This window comes from Garra rufa, chromosome 7 (assembly GCF_049309525.1).
Source record: "Garra rufa chromosome 7, GarRuf1.0, whole genome shotgun sequence".
In the NCBI taxonomy this organism is placed as follows: Eukaryota; Metazoa; Chordata; class Actinopteri; order Cypriniformes; family Cyprinidae; genus Garra; species Garra rufa.
Window position 1 is genome coordinate 28465838 of NC_133367.1, and position 25907 is coordinate 28491744.

General features: G+C 38.8%; 4 protein-coding genes across 4 annotated transcripts; all 4 read left to right on the top strand.

The window, feature by feature from the left end:
* The first annotated feature begins 540 nt into the window (after nt 1–540).
* On the top strand, nt 541–5565 carry LOC141338722 (granzyme G-like). Its single transcript, XM_073844334.1, has 5 exons — nt 541–598; nt 668–818; nt 956–1094; nt 4988–5239; nt 5410–5565. The coding sequence occupies exons 1-5, from the start codon at nt 541–543 to the stop codon at nt 5563–5565; spliced, it is 756 nt and encodes a 251-aa protein (XP_073700435.1).
* A 4228-nt stretch (nt 5566–9793) lies between these two features.
* Nucleotides 9794–11140, top strand: LOC141338086 (mast cell protease 1A-like). Its single transcript, XM_073843649.1, has 5 exons — nt 9794–9851; nt 9966–10116; nt 10392–10533; nt 10627–10881; nt 10982–11140. Exons 1-5 carry the CDS (start codon nt 9794–9796, stop codon nt 11138–11140), a joined length of 765 nt encoding a protein of 254 aa, XP_073699750.1.
* A 2769-nt stretch (nt 11141–13909) lies between these two features.
* LOC141338087 (mast cell protease 4-like) lies at nt 13910–21312 on the top strand. Its single transcript, XM_073843651.1, has 6 exons — nt 13910–13967; nt 14042–14192; nt 14284–14425; nt 15761–16015; nt 16105–16254; nt 20938–21312. Exons 1-6 carry the CDS (start codon nt 13910–13912, stop codon nt 21310–21312), a joined length of 1131 nt encoding a protein of 376 aa, XP_073699752.1.
* A 1142-nt stretch (nt 21313–22454) lies between these two features.
* Nucleotides 22455–23594, top strand: LOC141338088 (granzyme-like protein 2). The gene is made up of 5 exons (XM_073843652.1): nt 22455–22512; nt 22594–22744; nt 22883–23024; nt 23103–23354; nt 23436–23594. Exons 1-5 carry the CDS (start codon nt 22455–22457, stop codon nt 23592–23594), a joined length of 762 nt encoding a protein of 253 aa, XP_073699753.1.
* Nucleotides 23595–25907: the final 2313 nt, after the last annotated feature.

The following is a 25907-nucleotide window of genomic DNA, read 5'->3' on the forward strand; positions in this document are numbered from 1 at the left end:
CTGATACCTGGTAAAGCCAATCTAATTTAAAATCATCAGATGTGTTTATAGAGCCCTCTTTAGACAGAAAGAATGTACTGCAACGTAAATAACAAGCTTTAAAATTGTGCTCCCTGTAGGATTTTGTGTGGAAATGCAGAACTCCCAGATTTTTTTTTCTTCTCCGAATATAGTGCTGATTTGGAATGTTATGGAATCGCTGAATCAGACCTATTTTTAATATTCAAATTGTATTTGTAGATATGTACTACCTATGTAGAAAAAAATGTCTCAGCACATTACAGTATTGGTCATGGAGTACACCGACTTGCCTTAAAGATACTTTCGCTCTTGCATTTTTCACACATCAGTGCTAGTGTTGATGCCTGCTAGAAAAGGTGCAACATGATGGTAACAAGTTTTGGTTTTGGACATAAGACCACAAGGTTTAACAAGAATTTAAAAAGTGTTACTGATATCACAAGCTGAGAAACAGACTCTCTGCCCAGCCTTATATTTATACTCTGTTTCTACTGCAAACACTCACTGATTGTCTTCATCATGATCACCATCTCTGTGCTCCTGCTGGCCTCTCTGCTACCACACCTGACCTTCACTGGTAAGAATGAATATATATTTAATTGGTATGTGCTGGATAAGGTGACTGACAGCAGTATCTTTCTCTCAGATCGTGTGAATGTGGGTATAGTGAATGGCAAAGAAGCAAAACCCCACTCCAGACCTTACATGGTTTCTCTTCAATCGAATAAGACTCATATCTGTGGTGGATTCCTCATTTCTGATGAGTTTGTGTTGACTGCAGCCCATTGTCGAAATAGGTAAATTTGTAGTTTTGTCTAAGCTGTAATCATGAATTAAAATCATAATTTCAAGTAAATGATTTCATCATTTTACCACAGCATTTTCTTAAAGAATAAAGAAAGGCTGAAAACATAATAAATGTTTCTTTAAACAGATCAGAATTTCTGACAATTGTGGTTGGGGCACATAACCTAAATACGATGGAAGGAGCAGCCCGCATCCAAGTGAAGTCCTATCACAAACATCTAGATTATTCTAAAACACCTCATCGCAATGACATTATGCTTTTGAGGGTACACAAATACAAATTACCCAAACTGATATCTGGGACCAGTTGCATAAACGGCTAAGATTAATCTTAAAAAGTTACTAATCAAATCTAATTTGTTTTTCTTCATAAGACTGGTCATAAGTTGGTTACAGAAAGATAGACTGGCCTAATTTGAGTCAGAAAAGTAAGAATAATTATCTCTTGGTTAACTATTAGTCGGTCTGACTAGTTCTTAAATTAGATGATTTATTACTTTTGACCAGTAGGTGGCGCTGTTACCAAATTGATGTGGAATGGTCAATATGAGGTGACAATTTAGTGTCAATATGTCACAGCGTTACAGAGATACAGCCTCAGATGCAGTTTGGCATTTTTCTAGCAAATATGTTGATGAGTTAAACGAAAACTGTTCCGTATTTCGACACTTTTTGTCAACAATAAGTGTTAACATGAATCAAAATGGCGGCCATGAAGTTAATCCAATAATGGCATAATTTGTATCAATGTTCTTGCCATTATCCAAGGAATATATCAAGACCAGTTTCATTACAATAGGCTAATTTAAACAAATTTATTAGCATTTTTGGAAATTTCTTTATAACTTTTGGCCAGAAGGTGGTGCTGCCCCCAAACGACGACACATACCGAGTTTCGTATACATTCGTAAAATATATCAATTTTTTTTTAACAAAATTCAAAATGGCCGATGCCCAAAATGGCTGATATAGGTATGGTATTTGATATGGTTTGACTCGGCATAATCCACTGAATTTATAGAGAACAGTTTTGGCCAAACCACTGAGAAGTTATAAGCAAAAATAACCATATTTCGTATAGACATACATCTCCTGACCACTAGGTGGTACTGCACAGAATATTTGTGTGTGCTTTTTATAGAATGCGTTTATTCGAAATGGTATGACAACTCAACTTAAATTCCATAACTTTTTGCCAGCTGTCACAAGGAGAGTCAGACTGAGACGTGCGGATCCATTTGCAGCATTTATTGGGATGTGTCAACAGGCAGGAATAATCACCAGAAAACAGGAACAACGTAGGTAATCCGGGAAACAGTTCAATAGACAGGCAATGGTCGCAATGGCAGGTAGCAGGAATCGTCAACGGGGTACACAGTCCAGAGTCATACACAGAGAATCCAACACAGAGATAAACGCTTAGAATTACGACCATAGGAACAATAAGACTTCGCAAGGTGGCTGTGTGTGTGAGTGGCTTAAATGCATGTGGGTAAATGATAAACAGGTGTATGCAGCAATCAGTTCAGTGGGAAACGAGGAGCAGCTGTGTGCAGTGATTGGTGCAGTGGCTTATGGGGTTTGCAGTCCAGAATGTGTGTGCTAGAGTTCATGACGAGATAGACCAGATACGTGACAGAGCCCCTCCCCAAGGAGCGGCTTCCAGACGCTCTAACCACCTAATACAACCTGGAGGGTGGTGGAGCGGAGGCGGAACAGGGGGAGGGATGGAGGGCCAGGTCCATGTAGGGGTACTGGAACCACGAACTGAGGCGGAGCCGACGGAGGGAGAAGCCATGGCGGAGGAAGGGTTGGCTCCTGCATGGGGCCGACCGACGGAGGTGGAGCCGGTGGAGCCCGAGGCGGAACCGGAGAGTCGATGGTCCTAGGTGACACCGAGGATCCGGAGGGCCAAGGCGGAGCCCAAGGCTCTGGCGACCTCGGCGGAGATGGAGGTCCGGAGGTACACAGCGGAGCCGGAGTGATAGAGGATCGAGGCTGTGCCCACGGGAGGGAGGAGGTCCACAGAGCCGGCAGGACGGAGTGATGAGGCGCAGCCGGAGGAGTAGAGTCCAGAGGCGAAGGTGGGGCGACGACTGACCGGGGCGGAGCCTGAGAGACGATGGAGCCCGGAGGAGCTGGTGGGCCGATGGCCGACAACGGAGACGAGGGAGCACAGAGCCAGGGTGGAGCTGCAGGGTCGGAGGGCCGAGGTGGAGTCCAGGACTCTGAGACTGGAGGTGATGGTGAGGGATCCTTCAGTCTGGACACCGATGAAGACTGGCAATCCCACTGCGAGTCCTCTGCACAGAAGGTGGGATGTGGGTGAGCAGAGGGACTGTCAGGAGACAGAGGTGGCGGGACTGGAGCAGCAGGGAGGGTGGGTGGGAACCCGCACAGTTCATACATGGCCAGTTCATACATGGCCTCCGTGGCCAGAACCGGGCAGACAGGAATCTCAGGACGACTGGACGGAACCAGCGGAGGCTCTGGAAGGCTGGGCGGAACCAGCGGAGGCTCTGGAAGGCTGGGCGGAACCAGCGGAGGCTCTGGAAGGCTGGGCTGAACCAGCGGAGGCTCTGGAAGGCTGGGCGGAACCAGCGGAGGCTCTGGAAGGCTGGGCGGAACCAGCGGAGGCTCTGGAAGGCTGGGCGGAACCAGCGGAGTGTCTGGAAGGCTGGGCTGAACCAGCGGAGTCTCTGGAAGGCTGGGCGGAACCAGCGGAGTCTCTGGAAGGCTGGGCGGAACCAGCGGAGTCTCTGGAAGGCTGGGCGGAACCAGCGGAGTCTCTGGAAGGCTGGGCGGAACCAGCGGAGTCTCTGGAAGGCTGGGCGGAACCAGCGGAGTCTCTGGAAGGCTGGGCGGAACCAGCGGAGTCTCTGGAAGGCTGGGCGGAACCAGCGGAGTCTCTGGAAGGCTGTCTTGAGGAGCGGGCTCTGGAGAACTGGACGACCCCAGCGGAGATTCAGGAGGGCTGGGCGTCTCCAGCGGAGACTCTGGAAGAGCAGGCTCTGAGCGAGCGGTCACTGGAGGGCGCTCTGGCGGCGCAGTCACTGATTTGATGGTAGCCATCTTGTGCCATGGCTGTGGAAGGGGGCCCATCTTGAGAGCAGACTCTGGAAGGGCAGCCATTTTGCGAACAGAGTCTAGAAGGGAGGTCATCTTGTCAAGAGACTCTAGAAGGGAGGCCATCTTGCTTACAGACTCATGCGGGTCCATATTGTGATGCTGGAGAATAAAGCTGCTGGATCCTTGTAGTGGCGAAGTCTTCTGTCACAGAGAGAGTCAGACTGAGACGTGCGGATCCATTTGCAGCATTTATTGGGATGTGTCAACAGGCAGGAATAATCACCAGAAAACAGGAACAACGTAGGTAATCCGGGAAACAGTTCAATAGACAGGCAATGGTCGCAATGGCAGGTAGCAGGAATCGTCAACGGGGTACACAGTCCAGAGTCATACACAGAGAATCCAACACAGAGATAAACGCTTAGAATTACGACCATAGGAACAATAAGACTTCGCAAGGTGGCTGTGTGTGTGAGTGGCTTAAATGCATGTGGGTAAATGATAAACAGGGGTATGCAGCAATCAGTTCAGTGGGAAACGAGGAGCAGCTGTGTGCAGTGATTGGTGCAGTGGCTTATGGGGTTTGCAGTCCAGAATGTGTGTGCTAGAGTTCATGACGAGATAGACCAGATACGTGACACCAGCATAGTCTGATGATCTGAGCCAATTGTGGTGAAAATCAGACAAACTGTCTAGGACAAGTTCGAAAAAGTAGGATTCTTAAACAATTAAAAAAACAAAACAAACAAACAAAAAAAAAACAATAGTTTAGAAGAGCAAATCGGGCTTAAGATCTGCCTTAAAATCTTCTTAATATGAGTCTTTTCTGAAACAGGAGTGAAATATGCACATATCGAGCTCTGTTTTCAAGTGAAAACAAATATGTCAGTGGCTCAATGGATTTGTTTCGTACAAACATGCAGCTTTTCACTTTACAAGACAGTAACTGATGGACTGGAGTCAAGTTTCTCCAATTCTGCTCCAATGAAGAAAAAAAAATCTACATCTTACATGGCTTGAGGGTGAGATTTTAAATTTTTAGTTTTTGGGTGCACTATTCATTTAACAATAATTCTGTTTTTGATTTCAGCTCCAGAAAAAAGTCAAAAAGAAAAAACATGTCAAGTGGATTTCAATACCAATGACAGGAGAAGACATCGAAACTGATTCTGTCTGCAGCGTCGCAGGCTGGGGAAGTTCAGTTCTTAATGGCACTCAGAGCCCAATCCTCATGGAAGCTAATGTGAAAATCATGAATAAAGCCAAATGTAAAAGGAGTTGGGGGAAGGACTTCTTACCTTCACAGATGATGTGTGTATATGGCAAAGGAGGAACCTGTGGTGTATGTAAAATATAAATCATGCACAAAAAAACTAATTTATTTATAAAATTATGAATATAATTAATAAAAATAGTAATTATTAGTAGTAGCAGTATTTCAATTTATATTACACTTCAGAGAAGTGTATTAAGTGGCACTTTAGTGATGTGTTAATCTGTGTTTCTTAACAGGGGGATTCAGGAGGTCCTTTGGTTTGTGGAAACACTGCAGTTGGTGTCACATCTTTTGGTGACTATAATCACTGTAATTCACCTAAGCATCCTGAAGTGTATACTAAAATTTCAGCATTTCTTCCATGGATCAAGAATATAATTGGAAATGTGTAGTGCTCAATAAAAACTGTCTTCAACAGTTTAACATTTTATCTCAAATGTTCTTTCATTAAAAGCATTGTGTGTCAAGCAACAAGTTAAACTGTCCTGTTATAACTTCATGATACTGCAACAGTAGTGTATTGACAGTAGTTAATAAGAAAAAAAAATACAATTATAGTACTTAATGTCAAAGGCTGATGAAAAGGCCCCTGCTCTACTTGTACAAACAATACCTGTAATGTGCTAAAATGACTATTGTCTGTCTAGTTCCCTTTTCACATACCTCAATACGTGTTAAATGCAACACCATGCATCTTTTTTTTTTACAGCTTTTGACACTGAGCTGTGAACTTTTACCACATGCATCCTTAGGGTTGTCAGATTTCTTCAAGTTTTACACAGCAGGCTATTTTCAGTCTGCAAACTTTAATCTGAGAAAAAAAAAATGCAAAGTGCAATGGAAGTATATGGGCCACTCTAAAGAATTGGTGCAAACTGATGTCCCACAACCAAAAAAAACCCCCCAAAAAAACAAAACAAACAAACACACATTTAAAAAGCATTTAAGTATTCAAATCTTAGATGTTTACTTAAATCTTTCATTTCTCTATTGAAACCGACAATAATATTTAAATATCAGTAAGCTTAATATATATAAAATTGGTATCATGTATTGGCACTTTTAATTGGGATGTGGCTATAGAAAATGGCTTATGAAAATTATTTTTTATTTAACAATAACTCTCTGTTGTTTTTAAAAGTATCTTTTTGATTCTTTTAAAAAGTAAAGTTAAAAATTATATATATATTTTAAATATTTTCTTTGTAAAATTTAAAAATTGTAATTTTTAAAAATGTGCCCTGCATTTTCATGAAACCCTGTATGTTTTAGACTGATTTTAACTACACCCCTACATTTATGATCAGGGGTGCTCTCTCATAGCTACAAGGTGTGAGTAGATAGGCCCCATGAGTTATAGGTAAATGTGTTCAAAAGTCACTACCGAATGTCACTACCAAACACCTTTTTCCTGCAATTAAGCACACTTTTTTGTTATTCCATAACATTTAGTTTTTATATGTGAACCACTGTTCAGAACTGTGCTAGTTAACCATGTGCTGATTAGCATATTTGAGCTAGGTTCAAAAGCATCTCAAATTGTCACCATCGAAACATTTGGTGGCATTTCGTTAGTAACATCTTTGTTTTTTTGGGTGTTATCCCAGAAAATTGTCACTACCCAAACAGTCACGACCGAAACATGTCCTCATTGTTTCTGTAGTGACAAAAGGGAACACATAATCCTTTATTTGAGGGAAATAAACAAATATTTTTGTAGAGTTTTGTTTTACAATTTTTATACAGTTACGTGAGTGTGTTGTATATTAGTATGTTTCAGTGTTTTAGTATGCAAGGTAAAATTCTGTTATCGCTACCACAACATTACTGTCACCACCGAAAATGTGCTATCACTACTGAAACATCAGATGTTTTGTCAAAAATTTTATGCTGAATTTTCAACTAAGATGTTATGATAGTTTTTGGTTTTTGAAATCTTTAACTTTGAAATCAGTATGATTAGCTTTTTGCCTTTTACAATGAAAAAATGGATTAAAAATATAACAAATCTGTTAAATATTGTTTAAATTGTAATTATTATTCATTTACCTCTGATCATTTTTAATAAAATAGCAAAAAATGTATTTACAATGTAGATGTAAGCAAAATCTTAATAGGTCAATATAACCCTTCTAATTCAATTATTATTAGTGTTTTGGTAGTGACAAATTTCTGAAAATACAATATGTGACCCTGGACCACAAAACCAGTCATAAGGTTAAATTTTACAAAACTGAGATATATACATCATATGAAAGCTCAATAAATAAGCTTTCTATTGATGTGTGGTTTGTTAGGATAGGACAATATTTGGCCGAGATACATCTATTTGAAAATCTGAAATCTGAGGATGCAAAAAAATCAAAATACTGAGAAAATCACCTTTAAAGTTGTCCAAATTAAGTTCTTAAGCAATGCATATTACTAATCAAAAATGACATTTTGATAGGTTTACAGTAGGAATTTTACAAAAAATCTTCATGGAACATGATATTTACTTAATTTCCTAATGATTTTTGACATAAAAGAAAAATCAATAATTTTGACCCATACAATGTATTTTTGGCTATTGCTACAAATATACCCCAGCGACTTAAGACTGGTTTTGTGGTCCAGGGTCACATATGAGAATTAACTGCACAGTTACTAGAAATGTATACTTTGGATATTATACAATTTGCATACATACAATAAAAAAAATAAAATAAAAAAAAAAGACACTTTTTTCAAGACGTTTCCAACTCTGACTTTGGACCAATTCTGTAGAATGGCCCATATAGGAAATGCATTACACTGAATATGCAAAATAAAATTAGACTAACTTATCAGGGTCATGTAACCAATGTTTATCATCACATATGCAAACACTTTCACATACTTAGGTTGAATACAGATAATACATTTTTCTATCACTCAGCATTTTGTAAAACAGAGGTCTTCAACCTTGCTCCTGGAACCCAATGTCAAATTTCCAAGCTTCAGCTCACCTGCGTTTGTGTTATCAAGAGATCCTAAATAGCTTGACTAACTGGTTCAGGTGTGTTTGATAAGAGTTGGAGCTAAATTCTGTAAGAAGGTGGGACCTCAGGAGCAGGTTTAAAGACCTCTGTAGTAAAATACACAGAGTTTTGGGAAGCATGTTCAGTGCGCCCTCTACCGGTGATGACTGTTAAAAACAGAACATGATGGTTGAGTTTCAATTAGATCAAAATGTAAAGTTGAATGAGGGCGAAGTAGTGATGCTTAAAACAGCTCAAAGACTAGTTTAAGATCACTTAAAGCAGGGGTCACCACACTCAGTCCTGGTGGGCCGGTGTCCTACAGAGTTTAGCTCCAACCCTAATCAAACACACCTGAACCAGCTTATCAAGGTCTTACTAGGTATACTTGAAACTTCTAGGCAGCTGTGTTGAGGCAAGTTGGAGCTAAACCCTGCAGGACAACGGCCCTCCAGGATCAAGTTTGATGACCCCTGACTTAAAGGATTAGTTCACTTCCAGAACAAACATTTTCTGATAATTTACTCATCCCCTTGTCATCCAAGATGTTTATGTCTTTCTTTTTCATTCGCAAATAAAGTTTTCTGAGGAAAACATTCCAGGATTTTTGTCCATATAGTGGACTTTAATGGGGATCAATGGATTAAAGGTCCAAATTGCAGCTTCAAAGGGCTCTACGCGATTCCAGCCGAGGAATAAGAGTCTTATCTAGCAAAGCGATCAGTCATTTTCTAAGAAAAATACAAATTTCAATACTTTTTAACCATAAATGCTCGCCTTGCACTAGCTCAACAATGTGACGAAGGCTGAAGTACCAACCCAGTGTTTACAAAGCGAACGTGCAAAGTCAAACACTCTTTACAAAATAAGGTAAAACGATGTTGGACGATTTTGAAGTTGGAGGAGACAATAAGATTTTGTATTTTTTACTTTTTTATGCAAAGTACACAGATGAAGAACTAACCATGCATGTCTTTTCCAACGTGATCACATAGCGCATGAAGACACGCTAGTGCAAGAAGAGCATTTGTGGTTAAAAAGTATATATATATATATATATATATTTTCTTTTTTTGAGAAAATTACTGATCCTTTCGCTAGATAAGAGCCTTTTTGAGGCTGCAGTGAAACTGCAATTTGGACCTTCAACCTACTGATCCCCATTGAAGTCCACTATATGGAGAAAAATCCTAGAATGTTTTCCTCAAAAAAACTTATTTCTTTGCGACTGAAGAAAGAAAGACACGAACATCTTGGATGACATTTATTCTAGAAGTGAACTAATCCCTCAAGTTAATGTTAATGATTTGCTAAACATGATAGTCTTCTTATCTCACGCTAGAGGAAAACATGGCTAGATTCACATCTGCTTCTTCGTGCACAAAGCTCTGTGCACTGTCTGCAAGTTAATGGCTTCACATTAATCAAATGCCACAAATCTAGTGGTTTAACAACTGAAGTATTATCAAATATTACTATCTGTATAGCTACTGTTACCACAAACTGAAAAGCAACAAGTTACAGGAAGCTCAGTTTCTCCACCCTCCTATACAGTATATTATACTGTATTTATACCGAATACAGTCAAGGAGAGCTCATTGATTCACTGATTGTCTTCATGATGACCATCATCTCTCTGCTCCTGCTGGCCTCTCTGCTGCCACACCTGACCTTCACTGGTGAGACTGATCAAACAAAATACTAATAAACAAAGTTGCATAGCACATTTAAGACAGTAAAGAAGAACTCACTAACTAAAACTTAATAACTAACACTATCTCTCTCTTTCTCAGCTCGTGCGAATGTGGGTATAGTGAACGGCAGGGAAGCAAAACCCCACTCCAGACCTTACATGGTGTCTGTTCAAACGAAGAATCAGCATATCTGTGGTGGATTCCTCATTTCTGATAGGTTTGTCATGACTGCTGCACACTGCCGAAACAGGTAAGTAGTATTAATTAACTACATTTTAGATAATAAAAGGTAATACTTTGTTTCGACTTTCTACTAAGTATCTGTGCAACTACCAGTTTTTGAAATATTAGTAGACTAACTAATGTCAACTGATGGCACTGATAAATACGTTGTATATTATAATTAATATAATATTATAATAACGATTATAATCATGGCTACCAAATCAGCACACTTCCAGAATATATTCATGAATACAGCGGACTGTGAAAAAGTGCTAAATAAATCTTGTTTTTTTCTAACAGTGCTCAAGGTCTGACAGTTGTACTAGGTGCACATGACCTACGAAATAAAAATGAGAATTCAGTCCGAATCAAAGTGGATTCATACCATCCCCATCCGCACTATACCAGCGAAACCTTTCATAATGACATCTTGCTTTTGAAGGTAACAAACTGCACTTAACTGACCTTAGTAAACTTTTTAATGCAGAGTAACATCCAATCTGTTATAGAACATAATCAAATCTTTGGTTTACAGTTAGAAAAAAATGCACAACCGAACAAAAATATCAAGGCGATATCCATACCAGCGAAAGAAGACGATATCGAAGCTGGTTCTAATTGCAGTATCGCAGGCTGGGGACTTTTAGAAACTAATGGCGCGCAAAGCAGTCACCTCATGGAGGCAAATGTGATGGTCATGAATAACAAGAAATGTGAAAGCAAATGGGGCGAGGAAGACTTTTCAGCTTCACTGATGATGTGTGTACATGGAAATGGAGGAAGCTGTGATGTATGTGAAAAAACAACATTTAATTTACCAAATCTTAATATGCGAACTAGTTATGAATTATGACAGCATGTGACTGAAGTGTTGATCTGTTTCTTAACAGGGCGATTCAGGAGGTCCTTTGGTTTGTGGAAACATTGCAGTTGGTATCACTTCCTTTGGTGACCCCGATATCTGCAATTCAGCAGAGCTACCTGAAGTTTATACTAAGATTTCAGCATTTCTTCCATGGATAAAAAGCATAATTGGAAATGGCAGTTAATTCTTAGATGAAATGGGGTGATTTTTTTTTATAGATAAGTTGAGCTTTTCCTCTGAAATCTTGTTTCAATAAACAAAATATACATTGACATACTGTCTAGAGACTTTGATTAATCAGAAATTGTATTTTTTTAACCAGATGGTTGGTTTCTGAAGACAACCATCATAAACATTTACAGTATGCTATTGAAAATAAACGCAAAAGGACATGCCAACTGACTAAAAAAAATCTAAAGTTTGGGGTCAGTAAGAGATGCTTTTCTTTTAAAACGTATCAGCCGCCACAAAACTATTAAGTAGCACAATGGTTTTTAACATTAATAATCATAAGAAATGTTTCTTGAGCAGCAAATACGCATATTAGAATTATTTCTGAAAGATCAAGTGACTGCTGTGCATTTCAGGAAGAAATTACTTGTTCAAATACATTAAAATACAAAACAGTTATTTTAAACAGTAAGGCCCAATCCTAATTCTATTTTCTACCCCTTCGCCTACCCCTCGCCCCTTCCCCTTGTCCCTTGAAACAAAGTGTAAAGGGGAAGGGCTAAAATATTTCCCCTAAGAAATGGGACACCACTACAACACTGTTATACGTCATCATAGGTTGTCGCTAGTTCCTAATGTTACGTCAGAGGACATGCGCCGATGTTAATCACTCATTCCAAGATGTCAAAATGTTGTCATGTTTCAAAAAGTACAAATGTACGGTGTACGCACCGTTCATTCACATGTGGCCGTAAGCAAAACAAACAACGCATTATCACATGCGGCAAATTGCTAATCAGTGTAGTGGTGCCTGGAGAAGTATATGCTTCATTTGTGAATTTCGTTTTCAACTTTCTATTTGAATGCGTTCGTTTTCTGGATCCTTGGACTAAAATGTTTACAGGAGTTCACTGGTTTAAGAAATTTCTGATCGTAAAAATCAGCTTCTTTTTATTTGTAAGGTATCGTTTTTATTATTATGTACTGATTTAAATTACTGGTGCGGTAGACGTATCGGGCGCAGGTGCATTAGGCGCAATCATCAAATACATTTCAAAGCAAGCCGGCTCCACGGTCCTGACTGCATCATCACTGCCTTTATTTGGTGTTTTTAGCGAATATTTACATTTATTCACATGACTGGATGTGGTGGACTGCCATGATTTTGGCGAATGCAGGACACTACTGAATAATGCGCATCAGAGGGGATTTAAAAAGTGGAAGTGTGTATACACCGTATACCTGCGTACACCATCCACTACACCACCGTTGCAAATTGCCGTGCCACTGGTCTTTCATGTTTCTAACATGCAGTCAAGTGTATGACATAAAAATATATTTTGTAATATCGTGCAATCAGTGCTATCTGCTAGCAAACTTTAGCGATTTTTTTGCAAACGTTTATTTACAAAACAACACCATAAACACAAACACAAGATTGAAGGTAATATACATATAATGAAACATTGTCATCAAAATCCTTATTAAAGGCAAAAATTACTTATATTTACGAGTCTGCTTGCTCGAGTGAGCAGCCATGTTGGAAATTTCTCTTAGCCCTTCGTTTGAAGTGAGGTCCTGAAAAATCTTCGTTTGGAGGGCTATCTGGCCCTTCCCCTTACCCCTACCCCTCCAACCAAAAGAGAAATGAGACACCTCTACCCCTTCACGTGAACGCGCCAAACGGAGGGGTAGAGCTAAGTGTAGGGGTAAGGGGTAGAATTGGTATTGAGCCTAAGTATCACTTGTTTACTGTATTTTTGATCAAATAGCCTTGGCGAGTATAAAACTTAAAAAATCTTACCAACCACAAACCTTTGAACTGTTTTTGTCTGTATAAATACATTTGATGCAAAAAGTCATAAATTAAAACAGTGTTTGTAAGAAAAAAGTAAACACATTTAAATGAACATTGCAGTTGGTGTGAAAGTTGCTATGTTTTTCTTGCTGATAAGACGTGCTTGCTTCTATTCGAACTCATCATGTGATTGTACATTCTGATAAAGTTCTAGTAAAAAGCTGCTTCCTGCAAACATCAAGCGCTGCCCATGTTTACCACAAGTGTCAGTCTGGCATTCTGATGTATTGTTTTTAATACACTTATTAGGGTATGCTAATTTAAAAATACTCATTGATCACAAGTGAGATTATTTTATGAAAAAACAGGAAGTTCTCCCCATTCACTGTTTTTACTTTGACTCAAGCTTATGAGCTCAACTGCTGTTCTAGTTGCATGACTGTTACTGCCCAACCACATCCACCCTGGCCATCTTGACATGTCTCAGAGCAATCTATCTTTTGATGTCATCAATAATGTATGCAGAATCAAATGAATGTGTAGGCTATTTAGTTGCATGCACTTTAAAACAACTCAGTTTTAATCTACATCTTCAGTATGAACTTGATTCGATATTGAGTGAGTTGGAAATACTAAACCAGATTAGTAGTAAACATATACAGATTTAAATATATTTCTAGTTAAAATAAGCCTTGCAGTCATTGTTTATTTTGTTTGTCTACAGCTCACTTGAATTTGTTCGAGATCATTAGATGTGGCATTATGCTGCCCTGGAAGCTGGTTTGAGAAATAGTTACCAGGAAGTCAATGTCTCCACCAGTGTTACCAGATTGGTTAGGTTTTTGGACTGACAGCTGAAGTGGGCAGGTTTTGGTAAGCTTTTGGGCTGAAATCATCCACCCAATCTGGCAACACTGGTCTCCACCCCCTTTTTATTTATAGGCTAAGTGTTTTGTCAGGGAAAGCTCACTGATTGTCTTCATGATGGCCATCATCTCTCTGCTCCTGCTGGTCTCTCTGCTGCCACACCTGACCTTCACTGGTGAGACTGACTGAACTACTAAATTAATTAATTTGGTTAATGATCTAATCAACAGCACTCTCTTGCTCTCTCAGCTCGTGTGAATGTGGGTATAGTGAATGGCTGGGAAGCAAAACCCCACTCCAGACCTTACATGGTGTCTGTTCAAAGGAACTGGCTACATACCTGTGGTGGATTCCTCGTTTCTGATGAGTTTGTCTTGACTGCTGCACATTGTCGAGAGAAGTAAAGTGTATTGTTTGGTGTTTGACATTCTGTAGTCTAAAACTGAACAAAACAAAACTGAATGTTAATACAATCTTTATGATTTTAACAGTTCACAGACTCTGACAGTTGTGGTTGGTGCACATGATCTAAAAAATAAGACTGAGGGTTCTGTCTACATCGGGGTTAAGTCCTACCACAAGCATCCAAACTTTACTACGGAACCTGTCATGAACGACATTATGCTTTTAAGGGTAACAGTCTGTTAGTATTACTACTTAATTTTAGTTTAAAATCATATCTACCTATGTAACATATCTGGGCTATATTATTTATAAGCAAAATAGTCTATAAAGTACAGTCATTTGTTATAGCAAAATAAACTCTCCAACTGTATATTACTATCGTTTTACACATCTACTAACTGTTTTATAATCGTACCTGTATATCAACTTGAAGCTTTTGCTAAGGAAAACAAATAGTCCACTGCAACGTACAGTATTACAGTACATCACAACAAAAATCCACTGAGGTAAAGACACAAGATGGCGCCAGTCGCGTTTGTTTGAAACAAATGAGCGCGAAACCGCGGCTTGAAGACGTGATAGCGCCAAAGATATGGGCTGTATCCGAAATCGCCCCCTATACCCTATTCACTATTCCCTACATTAGTCCACTCGTACAGTTCACTTGAAGGAGTGAATGAAAACGAGTGAGTGAATTCGGACACTAAGTGCACCGGAAGGACTGCCACTTTTGCATAGTATTGCTATACTGTTTAACAATCATTTAAAACGGACAGTTCGAGTAGTAAGATTAAAGGATTTATCTTGAACTATGTCAAGGAGTTTATGTATAAACCTTGGTTAAACAATTTAATAATCAATTTACAACAAATTTGTACCTGTGTTGTACGCTGCATTACGCAGTGGACGAGCGCGTTGTAAAATGAACAGATGGATGATTCAGCTGCGGGCGCCATCGTCTGGAGAGACGCGGGAATTCAGTCGGCGCGCGACTCTCACAGTGCATTATGGGTTATCTCTAGCTATTGAGCGTACATCGGTTGTACACTCGTTTTTGCGGTGCATTGTGGGATTGAATGAGTGCACTCGAGAACGTCCACTATGGTTTCGAACACCACTTAAAATGGCTGTCCCCTCAAATAGTGCCCTATTTGAGGGTATAGGGGGCGATTTCGGATACAGCCATGTTGTAGTGATAGACAATCGGCCAATCAGAATCAAGTATTACAGAGCGACGTGTCATAGCTAAATTACTGCCATTATACGTTTATCTTACTATTTTTGTAATTCTGAGAATTGGTAAGCATAAAGATGAGACTAAAATCTTAAAATATCTATAATATTTGTAATATAGGATCTATACAGATGTTTGCATTTCTAAAACTTTACCTAAAATGGTTTAATTTGAATACTGTTCATTCATCTTTTCAACATAGTGCAGACATAGTCAGACATACTTAAATCTTAATTTAAGGGAATGACCTAAAATAAGTTTAATATATGTTCTGACAAAATGATTAATTTGTAGAAGGTACATATATATTTTTGTTATATTTTCTACAGCTAGAGAAAAAAGTCACACAAAATGAGAACGCCAATTGGATATCCATACCAGTGAAAGAAGAGGAGACTGTAGAGCATTCTGTCTGCAGTGTTGCAGGCTGGGGACGACTTGATACTATTGGCTCCCTTAGCAGTCGTCTCATGGAAACACATGTGAAGATCATGGATAACACAAAATGTGAAAATAAATGGGGGCAAAATGACTATTTAGCCTCAGAGATGATGTGTACATATGGCAATGGAGGAAGTTGCACTGTAAGTGGGCTACAAAAGATAAACTGTCATTTTAATTGATTCAAAGCTTCAAATTGTGAGCTTAATCTTTGTTTACTTGTATAATATAGGGGGATTCAGGAGGTCCTTTGGTTTGTGGAAAAACTGCTGTCGGTGTCACATCTTTTGGTGACCCTGATCTCTGTAATTCACCTAAGCATCCTGAAGTTTATATGAAGGTTTCGGCATATCTGCCATGGATACATAAGTTTATTAAAAATGTTTTTTGACTTTTGTTTTACTTGACTTTGCATTGAATTGACTCAAATTGTTTTAATAAATGTGCCATATGTCAATTACCCATGAGTGGTTATTTCTTTACCCAGTCCTTGGGTTACATTTCCTGCAAACAAGATGTTTTTATCAAATTGATTCAGGAGATTTCTGTAGTTTTCACAGCATTATTACTGTAAAATGAACAAATCCATACTGTAGAATATGTATACAGTATGTTGCTGTAAATCGGTAATGCATCATGGGTAAAAATACAACCGCGGGAAATTCTACAGTACAATTATATTTTCCTGTGAATCATAGTACAGTAGTTGTGATCGGCATTTTTCTCTCAACTGGATTAACCGAAGTAATGGGCGTATTTTTTCCAATTTTTTCCTTATTTTTCCATAATTTTTGTCATTATTGTTATTTTTACAGTTTTCACTCAAGACATTATTGGTCTTTAACTTTCAGAGAGCGTGAGAGAGAGAGAGTCGACCGTGAGAGGGAGGGTGGAACCGGAAGGACATCCACATTAACCGTTAAGTGTTCGCATATTATTGCAAAAAGCATTAAATTTTGATATATTTTCAGGCATGGCAACATTTTATTGCTCAAGTCATTATTTCGGTAAAGAAATGTCATGGCTGTATAAAATCTGGAAGTGCGTCTGTGTGTGTTTGTGGATTAGCCATTTGCAGCCACATGTGTTTTTCTCTTGCTAGATACTGCGCGATGGATATTGCTTTAAAACGGACGAAAATGCAGAAACAGGTAAGGCGTTATAACTTCAAGACATTTTTCATAGGGCTATGTGTCTTTTGCTCAAGCTGCGTCAGTCCTCGTATATCAGTTAAAATGTCTTCGCGCCACAAACTAAACGCCATCAATTGTCAGCAAAACTGCGTCACTCAGGACGAAAGGGTTAAAGACGAAACGGCCTCAGACTAAAAGACATCAGATCTCGTAAGCCTCCGTCTATCAAATAATTAATGTTTGTTATTTAATGGTTACATGTTAGTAACATATCCGCTGTCACAATGCATCGATTGTCTTTGGGATATTATAATACATTACAATACAGGGAAACTCGCAAAATCGCTAGCCCAATGTCCTGGGGCTATTGTGTTTTCCAGTCGGGCTGCCAAATGTTTCACCAGCCTGCGCTCGACGGGCTATCAGGTCCTTAAAAACTCCTCAATTCCGTTCACATTTAAGACCGCACAACGTTTTTAATACGTTAAACAGTATAATAAAAGTCTTAATTATAATTTTATAAGGTCTTTTACAGTTAGGGACAGAAAGAAAAGAATCGTGATAGGGCTGGATTAAACTTCAAAAGGCAATGATATATGCGTGCTGCATGTTTCAAAGTCAAAATGCAGTATGGATGTCTTTATATGAATGTATCTGAAGGGAACCGACTGTCCTCAGAATCGTGTCGATGGCATTTTAATTTAATCTTAAACCTAAACTTTAAACATATAATGCCTGATAAAACGGCGGTGCTGCTTTGTGTACAGCCGTTACTAGTGCAACCGTAATATTTCAGTGCTCCTAAAGCGCAGAAACCAGAATTATTGCATCCCATTTTTGGTCTTCTGTTTGCACTTGCTACATATAGAGCAGTTTTACTTAAAATGCTTTGAAGAAAAGATACCAAAATATAAGCTTAATTGATGTCTGTAATATATGAAGACTGATATATGGGTGGCCAAAATGATTAGAATACTAATGTTTTTACCAGCTAAAAATGGCTTTAAGTCAGTTATTTCTATATTTTGCTGTAGTGTAAGTAAGAAATATCAGTTTACATTTCCAAACATTCATTTTTGCTCTTAATTGTAATAATCCAGTGGAATTTCTGTGAGATTTTAGCTGGTGAAAATACTAGTGTTCTAATAATTTTGGCCACCACTGTATAAATGTTAATTGTTTATTTTCACTGATATTAAAAAATTATATTGAAAACACTTTTTATTTTAAGATTTTATAGTTAGAATCTATACATTTTTAGGTTTATGCAAAATAAAAAAATGTTTACACACTGAAAAATACAAAATTTAAATGTATTGTATGCTATGCTATTGTATGTGTTTTCACAATTTAAAGTCAATAAATGTTATTTTTGTAACAAAAACAGTGTCTTTTTTTAGACTGCACAAAATTTATGCAGTAATGTTCATTATAGTACAGTATACTAATTACTATTTGTTGAAAAATAATTTATTCATGAATTAATTCATTCAAAAAGAGCATTCTATTAATCTGAATGCAATTATGGTACTGTGATATTCACTGTATAAAAATTACAGTAGTACAGTAAGTTACTGTGATTAAACTTTCAGTCAGCATACTGTGGAATATATTACAGCAACTGCCAGCAAGTTGCTGTAAATTTCACAGTAATCTTGTTACAGTGTATGTTTCCTGCTCACAAGACATAGGGTAAAAGCCCTGCAAAAAACTCACTTTGCTGCTAAAGGCCTTTTTTACTTGAAGAGACGTTGTTCCCTCAACATTGGGACTCGAAGCTTGACTTATTACCATGTTCTTATAAGTTAAAATATTATTGTGTAATTAAACGTCCTTTCCCAGTCTCCATAACATTCAAGAGAATGAGGAACATGTACTGGTGGCTTCAAGCTGCAAGCCATTTATGCAATACTGTACATAGTGGAAACTTCTAGCAAGACCACAAACTTTGTATCTTGAGTATCTTTGCTTCTGAATCTACACCCCTAACACAGGACAGTTGTGGTTATCAGCTCAGATGTGGTTTTAGAAGCATTAATTTACTACACCCAACTTGAACATGGTGAAACTGCTCTGCTTTTGCAACACAAACCATCTTTGCAAGCAGTTGAAAAGCAGGCAAAAATGTATTGAGTAAAAACAAATAAGCAAAAAATTAAATATAATTGTGAATTTTACTGCATTTTGTGCAAGAATTAAGAATTACTACATCTTTTTACTACATTTTAAGAACTAATCTAAGTATCTTGAATTCAATACAAGTTAAGTTTATTTGATATCGCTTGTTAAGATAACCACAAAAATGTATGCCCACTTGTCCCTCTAATTCTTATAAATTAAAATATCTGTGATACAGTGATATATGTACACAGTGTACAATCTCATTAGTTCCCTTTGTTTGGTTCATGTCTATAAGGCCTCAGTTCTCCCTTAGTCTTTGTCCGTTCTTATTTCTATAAGAGGTTCTTCACAGTGATGGCATAGAAGAACCATTTTTGGTTCCACAAAGAACCAGTCAGTCAAAGGTTCTTCAAAGAACCATCTCTTTCTTTCTGTTTTATAATCTGAATGTTAATGTGAAAACATTAATGTGAAACATAAAGGTTCTTCAGATGTTAAAGGTTCTTTATGGAACCTTTTAAACAAAAAAAGCTTCTTCTATGGCATCGTGAAGCACCTTTATTTTTAAGAGTGTACAGTCTGGTTTTGTCCTGCATTTCCCCTGTTTCTTAAGCAGTTGTCATTAAAGTACTATTTTCTTTCCATTGCTTGTTCCCGAGTTGCTACATAGCACTGATACAGTTTGTTGCGGATTTTTTTCTTTTGTTTATTTTAGTTCTCTCATGGACACCACCTTCCAGCTCCATGCTCAAGCAGGAGGATCTCTCTCTTGAGGACCACACAAGGGACTTTTTAAAACAGAGCTGCCCAAACTATATCTTGATCTGAAAAGCACCTGCTGTATACAAACATCTAGCAGACATCTCTAAGATGTCAGTTTTACACACATTCTAATTCATAAACATCTTAAAGGGGTCATCGGATGCAAAACTAACTTTTACATATTGTTTGAACATTAATGTGTGTTGGCAGTTTGTACACAACCACCCTACAATGATAAAAATCCACCCAGTGGTATATTTTTAATCTTTAAAAGTAATATCCCTTTTTAAAATCAGGTAATTCTCAGCTTCTTGTCGGTGTGACGGCACACCGACAGAGGCCACTCCCACGATAGTTGATTGACATGTGTGCCTTACCTTAGACCCGCCCTCACCGAGCTGAAACAGTCTGACTCTGGTCGCCATTGTGTGACTCAGGTGCAGGGGAAGACAAGAATGTCTCTGATTGAGGTGTTCTGTTGTTGGAGGTAATAATGAACATAGCAGTAATCATTTACTCCCGACATCTGAGCCGCTGAAGATGCAGAGGAAAATGTTACTTTTGTTTTTAAAAGGAGAGCGCAGATCCTGATCGACATATGCCTCTATGTTTGTGCGAAACATTCCTGATACAGCTTCACCCACAGCAGAAGTGAGTATAAAGGTTTTTTTATGCATCTTTGCGAATGGCCTTTCTTAATAATGTGCTTGTTGGCAAGTTTCGCCGCTAAATGCAGCTACATGCTGCTAAATGCGGCTAATATAAACATTACGTCTCATAATCCCGCAGCAGAGAGTTTTTTTGAGTTGATTTTGACACGGTAAAAGGGTGTTTTTTTATACTACTATTGAGAATTTTTAACCAAAAGTATATTAAAGACTTTTTTTTATTAAGGATCATATAAACTGGTTGAAAATGGGCATCCGATGATCCCTTTAAAGTCATCTAATATACGGCTATTTGACATCTGCTGGCCATCGTCCCACTGCACAGAGCAATCACCTGAGCCCACCACAGATGGAGAGCCTGAGCCTGTCGTCACATGAGAGTTAGCGCAAGAACCCACCACTGAGCTGATCATCGCACCGAAGCCTGAGCCTCTAGAATGGTCTGACCAGGTGTGTGAGCTGGCAACTTCGCCTGTTCCCAGGGGAGTTTTGGTGGAGAACGAGGGCTTTGATAGACTGGTTGGGAAGGTGATACCCTATGTTCCTGCATCTCCTGAGCTCCCTATGACTTTCAAGTTCCCACCCAGCCTCTCTCTACTAGCACCAGTCAGTTCCTCAGCCCTGTCTTCACTGGTTCTTATCAGTCCCTCAGCTTACCCTCAGTCAGTGCCATCTGGGTGCTCTGACCTGCTTTGGGCCTTTCAATCTCCAGGTCCGCCTATGCGTGAGGATCCCGTTTCCACCTCCAGCCTCTGAGCTCTTTACCCTGGCTCCTAGTTCCCTCGTCTCCACCATGGCCCGTCATCCCACTGGCTTCACGTGCTCCCTCGACCCTCCGGCTCCTCCTTCTCTCTGGGTCCGCCTTTGTCCTCAGTCGCTCCGGCTCCGATGCGATTTTCCAGAGTGAACAGCTCTAAATGTTTTGATGGTGCCTGGTAGGCTTTTAGGAGAAATAAACCCATTAATACCATTTAATATTTCTTCACTTTTAAATGAAGAAATATTCAATTATTTAAATAACTGAAAAGATACTTTAAAGATACTCACCTCAGCGCAAACACAAATATGCTGCCTCTGCTCCACCTCCCTCCTGGACTTAAATCTGTTTTTGTTTAGGAGGACATTTTTAAATATAACTCTGATTGTATTCATCTGAAAGCAGAAAATCATACACACTAGGATGGCTTGAGGGTGGGTAAATCTTGGGGTAATTTTCAAATCAAGTGCTCCTGTCCAACCAGTCACCACAAAAATAGTCTATGTGCTTAATTTAATAATTTCAAAGATATAATTATTGTAATTAGATTAAATTATTGTAATTAATTTCTGTATGTTCTTAACAACAACTTCTTAATAACTGCACAAAGGACCATGCTGATGAACTTTCATCGATAATTTAACGCAAATAAAGATGTTGGCCTACTGAGTAAAATTAAACAACTGTATTTAATTACTTCACAGATCATCAGAACTTTACAAAAATTATTTAGGTATAAAATACAAGATCTCAATACAAGCTGAGCTCAACAACATAACATTGATCATAGCAAAATCAAATTCCACTAGTGACGTTAAAGACATAAAAAGAGGGCCGATCTGTAAATGTTAAAATACTCATTGTTTTAATATATAGCCATTAGACAAAAAAATACAAAAAGCCATTTCCATATTATGACATCCAGAGCTACATGCACAAATGCATACCCCTACATCTTGGATTTTGTGGTTTCATAACAGATGATGCTGATGTTGAGAAGTCGCACAAATATAATCTTCTTACTATCAGCGTTCCTGACACCCCGAGCTGAGAAAAAAAGGCTTACAGGCAGCTCAGGGTCTCCACCCATCCTTATATTTATAAGGGATTTGTCAGTAAGAGCTCACTGATTGTCTTCATGATGACCATCATCTCTCTGCTCCTGCTGGCCTCTCTGCTGCCACACCTGACCTTCACTGGTGAGACTGTTTATGTAACAGCATATTATATTAAGTGATTTCTCCTGAATAAGATGACTAATGGTTCTATCTCTCTCTTAGCTCATGTGAATGTGGGTATAGTGAATGGCACGGAAGCAAAACCCCACTCCAGACCTTACATGGTTTCTCTTCAGAAGAACCAAAGACATGTCTGTGGTGGATTCCTCATTTCTGATAGAATTGTCATGACTGCTGCACATTGTCGAGACAAGTAAAGTGTATTGTTTGGTGTTTGACATTAAGTCTTAACTTCAATGATGGGTTAAAAATCACAATATTATAATAAAAAAGGAGAAATCTTCTAGAATGATGGTACTGTTCATTTTACTAATAAGACTTTCTTACACAGAAATGAGACACTGACAGCTGTGGTTGGTGCACATAACCTAACGAAGAATGAAAGCTCTGTCGGCATTGGTGTGAAGTCCTACCACAAGCATCCATGCTATAACCATAACAGAACTTTGCAGAATGACATTATGCTTTTGAGGGTAACAGTAGTTCAAATGACTCTTATCAAATGATTAGTCAGACTTTCTTTTAACAATGATAATGTTATTGTATTACAGCTAGAGAAAGAAGTTGAACCAAATGAGACTGTCAATATAATTTGCATTCCAACACAAGAGGAAGACATCAAACCTGATTCTGCCTGCAGTGTCGCCGGCTGGGGAAGACCGAGTTACTTTGGGGAAAAGAGCACACGTCTCTTGGAAGCAGATGTAAAGATCATGAATAACACAGAATGCAAAAATAAATGGGAAGACAAATACTCAGCCTCACAGATGATGTGTGTCTACGGCCATGGAGGAAGCTGTAGAGTATGTAAAACAATGTCAATTTAAATCATCAGTAGTAAGATGTGTCACTACATTCATGTGTTGATTTGTGTTTCTTCACAGGGGGATTCAGGAGGTCCTTTGGTTTGTGGAGACACTGCAGTCGGCATCACTTCCTTTGCTGGTAGAAATGTCTGCAATAGTCGTGAACGACCTGAAGTTTATACAAAGATTTCAGCATATCTTGAGTGGATTCACTCCACAATTGCAAATGTTAATTGATTTTTGCAATGAAAAAGGAGGAAGTATTTGTTTAAATGTTCAATAAACGAATCTGTCAAGCATCAATATGTGTAAGTGGTCCTTATTATTGCAGCCTTATAAAATAGAAGTTGTCTACTGAAAAGGATTCAAGTAACCAAAATTAATTCCACCCACCACAATAATACAAAAGCCAAGTCAATTCTTGATAATAATAATCATGATCATTAGCATAAGAACTGAAGAGAAATGTCTAACCTTTACAATGTTCTTCATCCTATATCATAAAATGCATTTAGACAGTTTTTGACACCTAAGTGTTTATAAACAAATTAATTGCATTGCATTAGATGCAAAAAAAAATTATTTGCAATGATGCTAGATCTAACATTTCAACACAAAAGGTGTCCATATTTGTCCTAATTTTAAACAGTAAAACTACAATTTTACAACTGAAAATTTAGCAAGCTTTGTGTAATAAAGTATGTTTGTGGTCTACTTAATTTAAAAAAGGCACCTGGTTTGATATTTTGTAACATACTGCAAATTTAAGACATTCATTCACATTTTAAAATGTGTAAACAGCTATGACTGGTAAAGGGTCGGCAAAATTTCTTAGGCAAAAATGTCCATTGTCTATTGCCTATAGTGTAGCAATGTGTGAAGCACATCTCACACAGAGCCCACTCCAGTCCACAAGTCTGTTATCCTGATTGTTGCATCCGATTAAAAACTAAAAGATTATGTTTGCTTGCGCTAACTCATCCGGGAGTGTTGACTTTTTGCAGACTCCCAACTTTTAAACCCGATCAACTGAAGTTATGGTTGCTTGCTGTTGTAAACACGCTCAGGACAGTTGGACATACTGACATAGTGGTAAATCAGAGGTAAAAAATGATATAAATACTGTTCAGTTTCTTGCACAGACTGACTGTTTCATGTGTCAAGACCTCATTGTATCATCACAAGCCGCTGGGTTTAATTTGGTTTTGTCTGTGTATGTTTTTTTGACTCTCAAAGCCGTGGATCCCATTGACTGCCATTATATGACTGACAGACTGCAACAGTTTGAGGTAAAAATCTTTGGTAACACTTTAGATTACAGCCCACAAAGAACTACGTAAGTAAACTGAATTTACGGTGTAAGTTTCTGTAGTTATAGTGTACCTATATATAACGAACATGTAGGTATAAGGGAAGAATATGTTAAATTTGGGTAATTAAGGGGTAACAAACCAGATATGCAAACTGCAAAGAACTACATAACTATACTGAAATTACGGTGTACGTTTCTGTAATTATAGTGTACCTATTAAAGAACGTACATGTAGGTATAAGGGAAGAATATGTTAAATTTGGGTAATTAGGGGGTAACAACTCAGATATGCAACCTACAAAGAACTACATAAGTATACTGCATAAGTATTCTGGTTTGTTACCCCTTAATTACCCAAATTTAACATATTCTTCCCTTATACCTACATGTTCGTTATATATAGGTACACTATAATTACAGAAACTTACACCGTAAATTCAATTTACTTACGTAGTTATTTGCGGTCTGTAATCTAAAGCGTAACCAAATCTTTCTTTGTGTTCTACTGAAGAAACAAAGTCACCTACAGCTTGGATGCCCTGGGGGTAAGCAAATAAACATCACATTTTCATTTTTGGGTGAACTATCCCTTTCCTGCCTGCCTGTCTTAACCACAGTCATCACCTGTGAACTTGCCCAGTCATGGCCATGGAGGCCGTCCCTGAATCCCTTGCCTGTCCTGTCACCGCCAAGGAGACCATTTCTGAACCCTCAGCCTGTTCTGACATGACCACAGAGGTCATCTCTGAACTCTCTGTCTGCCTTGACACAACCACGGAGGTCATCTCTAAACTCTGTGCCTGCCTTGACATGACCATGGAGGTCATCCCTGAACAGTTTGTCCTGTTACAGCTACAGAGGCCATTGGTAACCTATCTGTCTATTACAGTTCCGCCTGATCCATCGTGGTGGTTTACTGCTCCTCTGTGGTGGAAATCTGCTCCAACGTGGGGATCTTCAATACCGTCTGCTCTGCTGTTGTGGTCTTCAGCTCCATCAGCTCCGCCTTGCCGGTCATCTGCTCCACTGTGCGACTCTTTGGTCCCATCTGTTCTGCTGTAGTTGTCTTCTGCTCTGTCATGGGTATCTCTGGTCCCACTTGCTGTGCTGTGGTGGTCTTTGGCTCTGCCTGCTCTGCTTCACCAGGCTGCCCTGGTCACCAGCTCTTCCAGCTCCATCCTGGCTCCCCGATCCACCATTTTCAGTCCTGCTTCACCATCCATGGGCGCGTCTGGAAG

What these genes read in the sequence shown, in the direction of transcription:
- LOC141338722 (XM_073844334.1), top strand. Translation starts at nt 541, where the DNA reads ATGATCACCATCTCTGTGCTCCTGCTGGCCTCTCTGCTACCACACCTG. An exon ending in ACCACACCTGACCTTCACTG is followed by an intron (nt 599 to 667) that starts GTAAGAATGAAT and finishes TCTTTCTCTCAG; the next exon opens with ATCGTGTGAATGTGGGTATA. An exon ending in ATGACATTATGCTTTTGAGG is followed by an intron (nt 1,095 to 4,987) that starts GTACACAAATAC and finishes TTTTGATTTCAG; the next exon opens with CTCCAGAAAAAAGTCAAAAA.
- LOC141338086 (XM_073843649.1), top strand. Translation starts at nt 9,794, where the DNA reads ATGACCATCATCTCTCTGCTCCTGCTGGCCTCTCTGCTGCCACACCTG. An exon ending in GCCACACCTGACCTTCACTG is followed by an intron (nt 9,852 to 9,965) that starts GTGAGACTGATC and finishes TCTCTTTCTCAG; the next exon opens with CTCGTGCGAATGTGGGTATA. An exon ending in GCTGCACACTGCCGAAACAG is followed by an intron (nt 10,117 to 10,391) that starts GTAAGTAGTATT and finishes TTTTTCTAACAG; the next exon opens with TGCTCAAGGTCTGACAGTTG.
- LOC141338087 (XM_073843651.1), top strand. Translation starts at nt 13,910, where the DNA reads ATGGCCATCATCTCTCTGCTCCTGCTGGTCTCTCTGCTGCCACACCTG. An exon ending in GCCACACCTGACCTTCACTG is followed by an intron (nt 13,968 to 14,041) that starts GTGAGACTGACT and finishes TTGCTCTCTCAG; the next exon opens with CTCGTGTGAATGTGGGTATA. An exon ending in ACGACATTATGCTTTTAAGG is followed by an intron (nt 14,426 to 15,760) that starts GTAACAGTCTGT and finishes TATTTTCTACAG; the next exon opens with CTAGAGAAAAAAGTCACACA.
- LOC141338088 (XM_073843652.1), top strand. Translation starts at nt 22,455, where the DNA reads ATGACCATCATCTCTCTGCTCCTGCTGGCCTCTCTGCTGCCACACCTG. An exon ending in GCCACACCTGACCTTCACTG is followed by an intron (nt 22,513 to 22,593) that starts GTGAGACTGTTT and finishes TCTCTCTCTTAG; the next exon opens with CTCATGTGAATGTGGGTATA. An exon ending in GCCATGGAGGAAGCTGTAGA is followed by an intron (nt 23,355 to 23,435) that starts GTATGTAAAACA and finishes GTTTCTTCACAG; the next exon opens with GGGGATTCAGGAGGTCCTTT.